This window comes from Cryptomeria japonica, chromosome 7, assembly GCF_030272615.1.
Source record: "Cryptomeria japonica chromosome 7, Sugi_1.0, whole genome shotgun sequence".
Lineage (NCBI taxonomy): Eukaryota > Viridiplantae > Streptophyta > Pinopsida > Cupressales > Cupressaceae > Cryptomeria > Cryptomeria japonica.
In genome coordinates, this window is record NC_081411.1 from 466,229,139 (window position 1) to 466,244,842 (window position 15,704).

The 15,704-nt window shown below is 34.8% G+C and overlaps 1 protein-coding gene across 2 annotated transcripts in view; it reads left to right on the forward strand.

Moving 5' to 3' along the window:
- LOC131065722 (uncharacterized) overlaps positions 1-13,745 on the forward strand; it is an 89,302-nt gene extending 75,557 nt beyond the window's left edge. The window contains exons 3-6 of one of the 2 annotated variants that reach the window (XM_058000330.2): positions 9,123-9,167; positions 12,650-12,758; positions 12,905-13,127; positions 13,390-13,745. In XM_058000330.2, the coding sequence (XP_057856313.1) occupies positions 9,123-9,167; positions 12,650-12,758; positions 12,905-13,127; positions 13,390-13,398 (386 nt within the window). In that variant the 3' untranslated portion in view covers positions 13,399-13,745. Of the gene's footprint in view, positions 1-9,122; positions 9,168-12,649; positions 12,759-12,904; positions 13,128-13,358 lie in introns of both variants that reach the window. The other variant, XM_058000328.2, reaches the window with a different exon arrangement.
- The last annotated feature ends 1,959 nt before the right edge of the window (positions 13,746-15,704 follow it).

A 15,704-nucleotide genomic window follows, 5' to 3' on the forward strand; every position in this document is an offset into this window, starting at 1 on the left:
TTTTTTTGATAAACATCTCATAGTAGTAGGAAAAAACTTCATTGCATATCATTCGCAAAACACTTCGTAAGTCTCTTCATGCGAAAGGCCCCTTGATGAAACAACAATCACAACGACCACTCGTGCTTATCCACATGTCAAGACCTGACATTTATAAACCTTGGAGTTGTCTCAAGTGATCCTTAAGCTAATCTTCAGCATTTGAGTAACTTTGTTCAAGAGAGGATAAGATACTTTTGGGTATTTTATTATGTGTTCGCATGTGCCTAAAAAAACACATCAACAGGTACCTTTACCCTTCACAATCTCTAGTCTAATGTGATGTGCTTGTTTACCCATCAACTTTGCTTTAAATTTGGATTCAGATAAAAATACTCGTTTAGTAAATTCTCTTTCAAAAGAACTTGAACAAATTGATAAGCCCTTAAAAATGGGGGCATTAACTCCAAATGGAGCAAAGATTGGATAGCCAAACTAAAATGGTAACATTTGACATAATAAATTTTTTAATTCATAGAGCAATTTGCAGTGCCCAATTTGGTACTCTTGATTTCCAACACTTGAATGGTAGACTATCTTATGTTGACAACCAACGTCATGACTATTCCTTCTAATATTGGTACATCAAAATTAATATTGGCATCTAATTTTTTCCAACATCTTACTTCTTGCTAGTATATTTTATCACTCTAACTTTTCACTATCTAAGAGCTTCACGTTTGACAAATTTGAATTTTTGTTGGCTCATAAAAATTAATAACTCTTCTCAACTTTTGACAATTTATAGCATAAGAGATATAAAGCTCCAATCTTCACTATCAACATTCTCAATTTCAGCTTCCAACTTTTTGAATTTGTTTGAGGTACCAATGCTCCACTCCTCGTATTTAGATTTTGGTGTTCAATGCCCGACGTCTAGGCTCTCTTGCTCCACTCACATTTGAATATGTTTGAACAAATTAATCCATATTCCTTGTGTAGGGTGCAGCAAGAAGTAGAAATAAATGTCACTAAGTTATTGCATATTATTTCTCTTGATATTTGTGGATTGGTGTTAGGCATCTTATACATGCATATTAGAGGCTGTGTTACAAAGAAAGGTAACAAGTAGTATCTGGTAGGGAAAAGCTTTTTCCATATGAAAGTAAGTCAAGAACCCCTTGATAAGTTTCAATTAAGACAAAAGGGTGACGAATCCTATGCAGTTTGCCTTTGATGAATTGTAATGTTCCCTAATGTATATTCTCAGGGAATAAGGGAACAATTAACTTATGAATCAATTGCAAGAGACTTCTTTCCAACAAGACTCTAATACCTCTTAAAATGATGATAATTGATGCTACTTAATTACAAGAATGATAGATTATGATACCACTTATAATGTGATGTTATATGATGTTTTACTAATCAATAGGATAGAGTATCACTGCTATCTCTGATATATCTATTAGATCTATGCAAGGAGGTGTCTTGTTCTATATCTGATCTGCACTTCTGCTATGACAATAGGAATTGTGCAATATGAATTGTGTAATCAATGTTGCTGATAGCTATCTCTGATATAGCACTAAGAAATATGCTTCAATCTGCTTATATCGTTAATAGTGATTATGTATCTTGTTGTTCCTGATTTATCTTTATGAGTATGCAATTATATATTGGTGCTGTTCCTGATTTCTCCTTGAATGTATGCAACCAGATTAATGCAAAGAGGCAGGTGCTCAATTTAGCCAATCCAATAAATGATATGAATAGAAGTAAAAGGCAAATTCCGATGATCCCTTGGAATGAGTTCGTTCCTCATTAAATATCTTGTGGGATTGAAGAGTTGCATCTTTGGATTGGCAATGGACATACCTTTCCCTAAATCGCATCTCTTCCTTATTTCTTAATCGTATCCTTTGATAAGGATTAATTAATCCTTTAGTGATCACCTCTTAACTAATCATTCGCTGATTGGATTTGTTTAATGAATGATATATTCATCGACCTGCTGATCCTTCTTCCACCATGAGGATGATATGATGATATCAATATGAATTGTATTCATATATGATAAATCTTCCTCCCACAATAATGATTGATGGCCGATTATGATGGTCTTCTATTTATATGATCGGGGTCATTACACAGCGATATAATGGATAAATGTTATGGTGATGATACCAATAAAGATTTGTCTTCATGTATATGATTGATGCATATAAGAGTTCCTCATGAACTGCTGCTACGATATGTATGTTTCTGTGTGGCATTAATAGTATGATCCTTGAGTATTGCTATATCCATGCTATCGTACTTTTTTCATGTTGTCTTGATGATGATAGGATACCATCTTATGGACAAATCAGATTATGGATTTACTGACAAATCAGATTATGGATTTACTGTTGTTATTTTGATCTCATAGGTTTCATTGTAATTGATGATAAGGTCATGATCTATATGTGTATAAGATGGGTTATCAGCAAGGTTGTCATACTTGACATCAAGTGGGCTCAATATATTGTATGCTTGATATTGATGAAACCAAATACTCTTGAAGTTTTCATTCCTTGATCATGAGAATGGGTGGATAGCATGTCAAACCTCTTGTGCTTTACTTCTGCATCTTTATCTTGATGCTTGATAGGAAAATCGTGAAGTCTTATGAATAAGACGATTTTTCCTCAATAAGATCTTGATGCTAAAGTCTTTATTGATATGCAAATCTAATTGCTTGAGCTACTAATTACTATGTACAATTCTTATATCTACTTGTTAACTACTTGAAAGTGGCCAAGGTTTGCTACACCAGGACCACACATGTATTTGATGCTAGATGGGTTTTCATGTATAGGATGGGGACATCATAGGAATAAGCACGACAATGAGTTAGTGCATTACAAGGCTTATATTATAATGTCTATGAACAATGAGCAGAAACATAGGACCGCGTTGCTGAGGATGAACATGTTGAGGTAGAAGTGAGAGATGTCAGCTCACAAGTCTATCTACATTGATAAGAGTAGTGGTATCCGAAGGCCATTTAGAGTTGCTAGTTTCCTAGATGTGTTCCAAGGAGGTGATCAACCTGGGGCCGCTAGAATCTTGAGAGGCCTTATGTAAGGTTTTGTGTTAACCAATGATGGCTTCCCAAAGATAAAGGCTCAACACCATTGGGCTGGATATTTGAAGAAAGTAGAAAGATTGTTCTTGAGTCCTTAGAGAGCCAGTTGCATCTCCCTCCGTTCTCATAGTAGGCATTTGAAGATGAAATGTTTCTTGGTGTCTACCTCATGTAGAGAGCAATGATTACAAATCTAGTTAGATCAAGGAATTTGGTGGTTTATATCAAACAATAGTTGTTGGGAACACACCCTCATTTTTCCAAGGGTAATCCTCAAGCCATGTGATCAATGACGCTGGAGATAGTGCGGACGATGTAAACACTGTCCTCCACTTGTAAAAAATGCTTGGCATAGAAAGAAAGATTTGGGCTGAGTGGCACAAGATTTCCATGTGACTTGGATGTATTGCTTGTAGATCTCCCTTATAGTTGGTCTTGTTATGGTCCCCTTCAAAGGAAGGAGCAAGGAGGAGCATCCAAGGAATACATGAAAGGAGGTAGTTTATCAATATTGATGCCAGCAAAAAGGAGTGAGCTAGTATCAGTGTACCAACAATGATAGTGCCAAAATAGGCTTAATGAAGCAATCCTCTTGGAAGCATGAAGAGTTAAGTATAGATATTTGTCACAAATAGAAGTGAAATATTCCACAGGATTAAGTTTGTGTATGTAGAAATCAAGTTGGTAGGTAGCCTCAAGACGCTGTAGTTAGGCAACAAATTTAGGTTGGACAATGTTTTGAGGAACATGTAATAATGCATTGTAGCATGAGAATTATTTGGACTCTCTCAACATAGGCCTAATCAACGAATCCCAAGCTAGGCCCTCAAACATCAAGGCCATACAAAGTGGTAGATTTGATGATAATATCAAAAAGACATATCTTTGAAGGGATATATTGGAAGTGGATTTATAAATATTGACCTTCCAAGATAGAGAGAGGCATATCCCTTCCAAATACATGAATGTGAGGTGGGCTTCATGTTGGAGGGACTAGACAATTGGGCCCCCAAGTATGTATAAGTGGATGTGATCTCCGAGGTTTCTTCCTTGTGAAATAACTAGAATCTAGAAAGAAGATGTTTGGAGATGTTGAAAATCATGAATTTAGTTTTATTAAGGTTGACCACAAGCTAGTGAAAGTAACAAAAGCGAGCCAGGGCATCAAATTGTTGTTGCAATCCTTTGGCAGAATGAGAGAGAAGAACAATATCATCAACAAATAGATTAGCAATAACCCCTCATGTAAAATTGCAACTATCATCCATATGAGTATGTAGTCAAAGAAGCTCCACCAACTTGCCAATGTAGATGTTACAGAGGGTTGGAGATAGGACACCCTTGTTTGACCCCAATTGTTCTCCTCATTAAGTTGAAGATATTGTAAGCATGAAGTTGACCAATAAATTTCATAAAGCCTACAAGCAATGCTAATGAGAGAATCCAAAATGCCGACATCATGTTTTTGTTGGAAAAGCAAGTGTCTCCCAATTGAGTCAAAGTCCTTTGAGAAGTCTATAAACAACAAAAGACTATGGAAGAGCAGTGGTGAGCCTTCTCAACAATAGCCTAGAGTGTAAATATGTGGTCAATGGTTTGATAATCTCCCTTGAAGCTAGCTTTCCCACAAGCTCAAACATTACCTTTCTCTAGGTACTCGTAAAAAAATTGCATGTCTGACATTGTGGCAAAAAGTTTGACAAATGTATGACCAATCATTATAGTCCTATAGTTGCTAGGATTGGAGAGATTCCTAGAGCCATGAATAGAATGAATTTATGTTGAGACCAAGATCAGGGAAACTTTGAACAAAGAACTCTGTTGAAAATCTTTGTTGAAGGGGAGGCCAAAAAAATCCGGATCATATTTGATAAATTCAGCTTGGAGGCCTTAACAATCAGCAGCACTATTGGTACCTCACTTTAGAATGACTGTCTAAACATTACTTGTGGAGGAAATGGTAGAAGTTGGTAGTGAAGTAGGGACCATGACAATGGGTCAGTTAGGCACATCGTAAAGAGAGAAAGCATAGGAAATCCACTCATTAGGGCTTATGTTAAAAGTTATATTGGCAGGTTTTATTGGGAGAATAGTCTGCGAAAAGTTTGGGCGAATGCTAAAGATCAGCAAGAAGGGCAAGGTGCTGGGATGTTAGAAACTCCTGATATTGCACAAAGTCTTAGCATTTTTAATTCTGTGAGAGGCATCAATTGAATTCAAGAACACAAAATAGCCATTAGAAGCCACTAGAAAGTTGACTAATATGTTGCTCCTTATATCTTTTCAAAGTCAAACAAAATATTTCAGCCCTTTTTGTGCCAAATTGTTTTTTGATCTTCTGCTATCACCACTCTATGTTTCATGACTTCCTTCAACTAGAGTCTATTCAATACATTGGGATTAGATGCCATGAAATTTTTTTGACAACCAATGCATTGGCCAACGATTTTTAATATGGGTTCCTCACAACATTGAATTGTATGTTATAATACCAAAAATTTGTAGGTGACATCCTTGTCTCATGATGTTTCTCCTAGTTATAAGTAGTACTTGCAAGCAAAGGCTGCACACTAGGAACATTACAAAAGAACAAAGAATACTTGTAAATGCAATTAGTTAGAACTCTCTACAATGGATGGGCCCTACCTCTATGGGCTAGCAAAGGGCTTACTAAGTTAGTCTCTAATCTGGGAGTAGGATTCATCACAGCCGTAGTTGTCTTAATTATCATCGTATTTTCTATTTTGTCCTTTACATAGTTAGCAAGGAGAGTCTTTATCTCATGTATAACCTTAAGTTCTATTGAATTATACATCTGCACATCATGGCTAGAAATTTGTGCAAGGTAATATTTGAGGTGATCAATGCTTCCTCTTATTTGAAAGCCGCAATAATTGCACACCACCAGTCTTGCCTCTGAACTCAGTGTGCCATACTTCCTAATAATAGGATTCTTGGACTCGCTTCCACTATGGCTATCTAAGGGTGCCATCTCTATCTTGAAAAATAGGAAACCTTAGCAAACCTCAGCAAACATAAAAAAGCAAGCATGTTTCAAATTTCAAATTTGTAAACCCTAGCTTTAAAAGAAAGAAGAAAATGGAGAAAACAAGATACATAAAATAAAAGATAGAAACCCTAGAAATGCTTGACTACAACAATAATGAAAGAAAACAAATAGTTATGTTCCACAATCTATTTGGGATGGAGACAGCATGGGACAGAGGGATGCAAAATTGGAAAATTAAAAAACAGAGAAAATTTCAATTACTCATAGATAAGGCAGTTATCATATACATTATAAAATCATCTTACATAACATTAGAGCTGAATCAGGTTTTGTAAAAGGTCCTACGGGCACAAGGTACAAGATTTGTGAGTTCTTTTTTGAAATTTTACTGCAATACAAAAATATTGGAATATCTCAAACAAGATGAGTGAATTGGCTTAACTCCAAAATTCATATGTGATTTCGGGCAATAGCCATACAAAGTTGTTTTATCTGTCTCTCCTTGAGTATTCAGGAATTGATAAATGGATAAAGTAGCAATAGGCTAGTGCACTAGGTCTTGCAAGCATGCGAACTGAATTAAAGGTGAAAACAATGATGGTACACTGGATCATGCATGATCACTGTTTACCTGATTTGTACACAGCAGGTCTTGCATTCACTATAATTGTACAATGGATGCTGAATTATTCGTAACATGTCTCAATGATGCTAAAGAAAATGATCTTACATCTGTTCAGGTGGCTCTGTGAGCTGTTCCAGAAAGCTCATTGGATAAGACTGCACAAGAATGTGAAAGTAGTTTGGGGTGACATAAGTTTGATATCGAGAATGACAGGGAATCTGTACTGATACTACCTGTTAATGGTAGTTCCATACACATACCACAACTTAGAAGACCGAAGGTCAATGACATAATGGTTTTTCAGCTAGACATGAATAAATCCAATTCTTCTGTTAAATATGGACAAAATAGATCATTGTTAGAACAGATCTGATGTTGGATTCAAATTCAAGCTTCAAACAAAAAGCTTATGTCAGTCAATAATTACAGGTTATGATGCTGCATCTGTAGCTGCTAATCTGGCATCAATGAATGGAGCTTTTAAAAATATGCTTTTGGAAGCAATGGAAGAACATGTAAAAGCACTTTCACAGGTATCTGGTTAATTTTATGTGAATTCAATATCCAATTCTTACTGGTCCATAAGGGATGGCTGGCCATCCCATGCCAGTTTCCTATGTTTCTGGAATACCTCCTATAATTTTCTGATTGGAGAGCTCTGGGGACATTTCCTAGCCATCCCCATATTCCCAAAATGTCCTGGGGACAAGAGCGGCTGGAAATTTATAGGGAATGCATCATAGTGTAAGATTGAAAAATAGTAAAAACCCTAAATCCAAAAATATCCTGAGAGTTACATACCTTTCAAATCCAGTTAAGAAATCCATCAAATTGGTCGGATGTCTCTTGAGACTCGTTCAAATCAGTTGAAAATCGATGCAATGAGACTCAAGAAGTTGAGAGCATAAGAGAAAAAAATCAGCAAGGCAGGTAAGTTTTGACTGTTTTGGGCACAGGTAGGGGAGTTTTGATAGTTTTTAGTTAGGACCATTTATAGGCATGGGTAGTGGTTTGGAGAGTTTGGCTGTTTTTAAGCCATTGACCTCTCATGGGTAAGGGTAGACAAGTTTTAACTGGTTTTTTATAGGCAGCCTTTTCTGGGTGTAGATATGCGAGTTAACAGTAGGGACTTGTAGTTGCTTGTGAGTAAACAGATAATTTAAAGGCCCAGTTACGATACACTATTTGCTAGTGACTAGACAAGTTGGTGAGTTTTTTGACAACAATTGAGGGTACATCTTCAATACATATCCTCACATGAACGTATTTGACAGGCTTCTTCATGATAATTAGGTTTTTTAAGGTTTGCTAGAACTGTATTCAATCCACTTTTCCCTAAGATACAACAACAGAACCTAAAGCAATATCATGAAATCTTTCTCATCTCCACTTGTCTCTGGCTTTATCTGTGTGCAATTTACTGCTGTTCATGTTCCTTTTTATTTTGAAATAATAATTCTGCTTAAATATGTCCTCTACATTTGAAGAGTCATGGTTGTATCTGTATCTAAACCTTTCCCATCGGCTCCCAATGTAATAATCTTCATGATCTACTTCTCACAAAACATCAATTGTGCCGGAAGGTTTCATTTCATCACAAATTTCAGAGAATTGTAGGCATAAATTCTATGTTTTGTTGGAACTGGTATATCTTTAATGACTGAATGACTGATAGTAACTAACCCATAATTGTTGGCTGCATAACTGACCTATAAATTTGGCTGCACAAGTGATTCTTAACTTGTGATTTTTTGTTCCTCCAAAACTGACAGATAACTGCTGGCAGCATCCTTAGATACGACTGATGTATTGATTTCTTCCTACAGACAAGAACATAACTGTATCTGCACATCTGACATGTCCCTACATAATAGATGTATGTTTACATAACTTATCATTTCTGTAAACCATATAGAGACATTGGTGTTTCAAACAGGAATGTTCCTTTTAAAGATTATAACATTTGTGGTGCAACATGTGCTTGAAAGCAAAAGGATACGGTACCTTGATTTCTCAGTTGGATGATTAGAGTAGATGTTTGGTAATATTTTCATTATTATTTTGATTCAGGGTTAAAGTTTTTTGGCATAATTCCTTTTTGTCAAAGGTACCAAGGTTCTTGGGTGGTGGTCATATAATTTTTGGGGAGGTTATTATTTTGAAGGGCAAATTTAAGTTTTGCAGCTGGTACTTTGAAATTTGTTGCTTGTAAACTTGGTTTGTCTGGTACTACATTGATCCTCTGTGTTTGGAAATCAAAATATGAAATTGAATATGGTTTATTGACTCTTCCTAGCCTCTTTATATGCATAGATATGAATGGGTTTTTGGATGTTTGATTTGGTCTTCAAACCTAATCTATTGTTCATCTTTCACAGTTACACGGCAATTGACGCTTGTCAGTAGATTGAACACTTCTGGAGGTAAGATTTTAGCTTTCTAATCAGCTCTATGGAATATTTACTCTTTTTGAGGTTTTTTTTATATGTATATTTCAGGTGAACCAGTTTTTTTATGTACATTTCATGTGAATCCAAGAACAGTTGAGGATTACTATATTATTTGGTGTGTTGATGAGCATTTTTATTTTATTCCTGGATGGCTTGCACTCAAAACTCTATACAAGTTATGACTAAGCATCTAAGTTGCTGGTTTTGGTATGGGGTTAGGTATGGTTTTGGGGTTCTAGTATGTTGGTGTGACAATGTATTTTTCTTGTGTACAGGATGACTGGGTATGGCTGTATAATATTACATATATATAAAAAATTTAAAAAATATATAGAATTGTAAATACATTTGATACATGATATGATATTATATTTTGAATCTTTGATAGTATGATACTTCATCATTGATCAATTATAGTGATAAGATAATTGTCAATTGATGGTTCGAAATTTCAATATTATACCATACATTATATATGCGCAAGATGATCATTACAATCACAAAATTTTAAAATAATACAATAGTTTTTTTTAATCTTGATCTCACAATTTTTTTTGACCAGGCCTAGATCTGGTCAGTACCCTGGCAGATCTGATAACACAATTTAAAAACAAGAAAATAAAAAAATTGAACAATACCCTTGTTTCTAAAAATGCCCAACATCCCTTTTTTGCAATCACATACAATTGTAGAGAAATGTTTGACAACATAAGAGTGCAAAAGTGTATTTTAAAAATTTAAAATATTCAATAAAGAATGCTTAAATTTAATCTCTTTTTTATATCTTGTGTAATGAGATCATATGCAATTACCTAGTGTAGGCTTGATCAAACTTAAAGAATAACCAGTTGCATTCAAACTACCTCGTTTCCAAGCAACTCACACAAAATGAGAGCTCTCTTTTGCTTCACACATCCTCAACAAGCAAGCAATCCAATTCCTTTTTGTTCAAATAATGTAGCACTCCTTCAACAAGCACAATCCAATCCTCCAAGCAATCTATGCAAGCCATGAGAGAGAGAGAGAGAGAGAGAGAGAGAGAGAGAGAGAGAGAGAGAGAGAGAGATCTGGTGCTTCTTGCTCCAGTCTGCACTTTCAAACTCTCCAAGTTCTTCTACAATGTCTTTTCTCTTGGCAGTGCACTTTTATGAGATGAAAGAATGAAAGAAAAGAGTTTTAGAAACTTGAAAATTTGGTTTTCTATTTCAAACCTCACTTTTCCCCTCTACTCTCTCCTTGTAAGGCATGCTTGTGCTTTTGCTTCATGTCTCAGTGTAATCTTTTGACCATCAAATTTTCTAGGGCTTGCTTGAATGACTTAAAACACTTTTGTCATGTTTCATATTTGACAAAATGACAATTAGAAACTTATGGGGGCCTTAGACACTCTTTTGTCCCTTTACCTTCTATTTTTCAATTGACAACTTGAAAATGAAGGTCTCATGGGCATGATCAAAGGATGAAAGACACCTTTTGTCTTTTCCTATCTTGATAAATTGATAATGGAGGTTCCTTAAATGCGCTAGGGGAACTTTCAAGTGTTTTTTATATGTTTTGAATTTGGCAAATGACAAATTTCCCTCTAGGTACATGCCCAAGCATCTATTTGCACTTTTTGTTATGTCTTGGTGTTGACAAAGTGACAAACACCTCCCCATGGGCTCACCCAAGGTCCTTGGGCCAGCCACTTTTTGGCCTAATATCATTTTGACAATCAGACAATCAGCTTGTCATGGGTGCTCCTAATCACTGATTTGTCACTATGTCAGTGATTTGTCACTGTGTTACTATTCTACGTCTTCATTGATATTTGCCTTGTAAGTGAAAGCATGCCTCTTCCCAACTTGGAGTTACCTTCAGGCACCTTTGCTTCCAAACACATTTTCTCAGTTCTCTGCTTTTGTATTGTACTGCCTGTTCTTATACTTGAGTTGATGCATCCTTCCTGTCTAGGATGCTCAAAAATAACTTCTCTTAAGCCCTGCATAGGCGCTAGCGAAAATCGATTATGACAACATTGACATTATCTAGCAACAAAGACTCAGAAACAAATTACAAGTGACAAATGAGAAATTGTGTAATTAAAATTTGAATCGTAAATAAGATATGACTAACTTCTTGTTATTTACAACTTGATACAAGATGAAAAATTTCATATAAATACAATAGTATATACCAGAGTAGCCGGAAACTCCTTTGCTCCTCCCTGGGCACGCATATCCCGGTATCCATTCCCATATCCGATACAGCCCGAGCACACGTTGAATACTGTACCCACGTGTGCCCAAAAATCCTTGATTTCCAACCATGCTAGATACTATGTGATTTGATTTTTTAAAAAAATTTGATGTAAATCTTCCTAAATTTAATTTTAAAGAACTTCATTCATGCATATTAAAAAAAAAAAATGGTATAAACAAAACCTACACCAAATGAGAAAGACAAATGAAATGTTTTTTTATTTTAGTGACCCATTTTTTGGGTTATCTTCCAATGCAACTCTACTATTTTTGCATATTGTAAAATGTTAAATCAAATCATTATTTATGTAGCAATTATGTGTCTATATTGCTTTTGAAGTAATGAAAATCTCCTCGAATAACTTAGAAATATGTGTATGTATTTTTTATGAATGACCTATCCAGCCGTATCCATATTGGGGGTCTTAAAAAATGGCCGTATCCATATCTGATACCATATCCGTATTTGTATCCATATCCATGTCCATGCAACTTTGTTATATATACAAACATATTAAATTAGTTTATAGTATTTATTTTGTTAGATTGCAGACACAAACGTAATATAACAAAATAAATATTATAAACTATACATATAAAGTTGTATTCTATACCCTTTGACATACAAGTATATTTTATGATTTCTATTTTTGTGCTGTCTTCATATCCAATATCATATTTGTTAAATTGCAACTCTGATTTTAAAGAATTGGGATGTGGTTCTTAACTTCAAATTTGGGGTTTGTAACCCTATATACCTATCAACTTGTGAGGAGTACTTAGCCTTGTATTTTTGTCGAATTGGTTAGCTTACTCAAAATGCTTTCAGAAATTCAGCGATTAATTTTCCCCCTCCAAAATGTATGGAGATGGATCTTTTTCTTCTCTGCCTAAAGTATGGTTTTAGTGGCTATGCTATGACAAATGTTTTATATAGAGCAAGATAATGTTTCATCTAGAACAAGATATTACACATCAAATGGCTTAAAGTTAGGTGATTATGGATATATCTGCTCAAACTAGGTGATTCTGGTTTATGCGTGCATGGTAGAAAGTAGTTCCCTATTTTGTATGTAAAGATTCGGAATACATATGAATCAGTAGTCAAATTCAGTCTAGTTTCTTTTATTATAAAACATTTAGATGATACTTCCTCGATACGGATATCTTCATGAAACCCAATTTTTTTGTCTGAATTGAGGGTATGAATTTCAGCTGCAGCTGTCCTAAGTGGGATGTGGGGATCTGACAAGGCCCTTAATTCATGCCTGGATCATATTCTCTCCTTGGAAGGGAGTCGCTTACAAAGAGAGCTGGCAACTATGTATGATCTTCAATATATATATATATATATACACACACGCATATTTAGTGGCTTGGTCCATGTGAGATATTAATATATACGCTTTGCATTTTGTATAGAAACTTGCAAAAGCTTCTAATCCATCTAAGATTGATTAATTACTACAGTTTGCTGACCAAGCATAGCAACAATCCTTGGAGAATGCGACTTGTGAATAAGCATTACTACCTAGAGAAAGTTTTTGATGATTCAAATATGGAAGTACCATTGTCAAGGTGGCGTCACAGAAATGTGTCAGGGGATGCTTGGTCTGTTCAGAGAATCAATGATGTAAAATATGGTGGTGGAATAATGGAAAAGTTTCAAGGTTCCACAAATACTGCTATCTCTGTAAGTGTTGTTTCTCCCATGCGAGCTTGTATTGTTTTTTAAGTCTTCATTTTTTAAATATTAGTTATCAGATGTCACTTCTTCCTTGCATGGTTATTTGAATAGCTGAATTCCAGGTATGCACTTTAACAGATTTTGGGCAGAACTAGTTTGAACAAGAGGAAACTGAACATATCAGTTGAACTGAATTTTCTAAAGAATCGATATCTGTGATGTGTTTAATGCATTCAGGGAAGTAATCATGTAGAAGATTTTCTTGCAGACCCTCTAGATTTTGTCTTTGGCCATCCTAAAAGAACTGAAGATTCTCGTCCAGATTTTGGAGGCACCCCACAAAGAAGGCACAGCCGTAAGCACCGAAGGGCTCTTCATAGGCACAAGGTTTCAACTGCTACTGCAATGCGAGATAATGAGGGCAATGCTTGACTGCCTCAAGCCTGTGTATAGGAGTTCCTACTTATTTCTTTTAAGTAATGTCTGCAATGCACATTCTGGTCTGGAGGATTTGATTCATAGGCTCATCAAAAACATCAGATCATACAATTTCTTTTTTGTTTGCTGTAAACAGTAAAAGTATAATCAAGAGTATTGTGGTTTAAAAATGGCTTATTTGTACCAGTTGGCCTTGGCATTTGAGTTACGATTTTATGCTAACTGCCTGAGCCTAGCACCAGTAAAATCTTGCTTCCTCTTGATTCCCTCAGAACAGTTTGTCTTATCAATGCTTTGACCAGCTGTACCTATAGGCCCTTGGCTTCTAGAATTAGGTGTTAGTCCATAATATCACCCACCAATTCTCGAAATGAAACCATGCCAGTCATGAGGAAAAAGTTCAAAGTTGAATATGACAAGCAAAACAAATTATTTTAAAAGTTTTGTGGGCTTTCAGGAAAACATTGTTCTTGATGACATGTTTTTTTAGAACCCAGGTTGAGTTTCTGCATAAAAAATGCAGAACATATTGAAAAACTAAATGAACCATTATCAGCTTCTGGAATTAGGTGTTGATCCATAATATCACCTACCAAAACTCGAAATGAAACCATTTAGGTCATTAAACAGAACAAGTTCAAAGTTGAACAGGAGAACCAAAACAATTATTGTAAAAATTTTGTGGGCTTTCAGGAAACATTGTTGTTGATGACATGTTTTTTAATAACCCAGTTCGAATTTCTGCATAAAATATGCAGAACCTATGAAATAGTTAATTGATCCGTTATCACATAGAATATGAAATAATACAATTCCTACTAAGAATACAATCATAACTTGACACTAAACAAATTAGTAAGTTTATCATAACAATTACTTGTCACCATACGCTACCGGCAAATAAAACTGCAAGGCAAAGCCTAGCATCTTGGTTAGCTACGACATTACAATTAGTCACAGCCTAAAATGTTTTTGAAGAGGCTTTTTATAAAATTCTACAATTTACAGAGTTCTGTTGGTATTAGGGTACCCTTTTAAAACATATTTTGAAGAATTTTTTTCCCCTAGAATTTTAAAAATTAGTGAATTTGAATGATTTATAATAAGCTAACTAAAATTATTTTTGGCTGAATGTAAAGGTTTGATATTAAAAGAGATGGGACTAAAATTGTCTTAGGCAGTTTTAACAAAATGAACATTTTGCAATCTTTAATTCTTAATCAAAGGACGTTGATTGTTTACTTTCAATACTTATATAAGCTATTTAAATTTTGTTAAAATATTTATCCTCAATTAAAAGATTACAAAATTTTAAAAAATGCCATGAGTTAAGGAGTTTTTCTATGTGGCACCATTGGTTAAGGGTTCATATGTTTGAATTGCTTGAATGCTCAAGGGTATCTTAAGGAAATTATTTTGTATTGTCAAAATCATAGTTTGAAGACTCAGACCCAACTTGACTTAACAGCCCAAAACAACTTTATAATAACGCAAATAAAAACTCCCTAAGACTAGGACTTTGCCTAAGATTTGGATTTGACTTCGCTCAGCAAAACAAAAGTTATATTACACAAAAAAAAGTAATTAGTGCATTTAGAGAACATTACTACCAATTTAACTATCAATAGGTCATAATACAAATATTCTATTTGTCATATGATCCTCAAACTCTCAAAATTTGAAATTTCATAGTTTCAAGTGTATATCAATATTATAAATTTATAATTGTTTACATATGATGATATGTCAAATTGACAAAAAATAGCAAAATATGATCATCTTCTTTCCCCTCCTAGTGTAATACAATTTTTTAGGTCTCAAATTAAAAAGTATGTTAGTATCAAAGTGATAATAGATTCTTTTTTTAAAAATATCTTCGATTTCCTCCATTGCATTCAATTTTGTTGCTTCTTTAGCTAATTTTGTAAGATTTTAATCAATAATGAGGATATCATCTTGCTCATTGATAGTCCATTCACCATAAGGATCAATGTCATCCAAGTCAATGGAATCATGCAAAATGCCCTTCACCTTTCTAGTTTGAAGGTAAAGTTTGTACCAAACAAAGACAAGATTATGAGGTGCTTAATTGCATTCACACCCATAACCGCTATAAGGTTGGGACAAGGTTATGGATGACTCGCC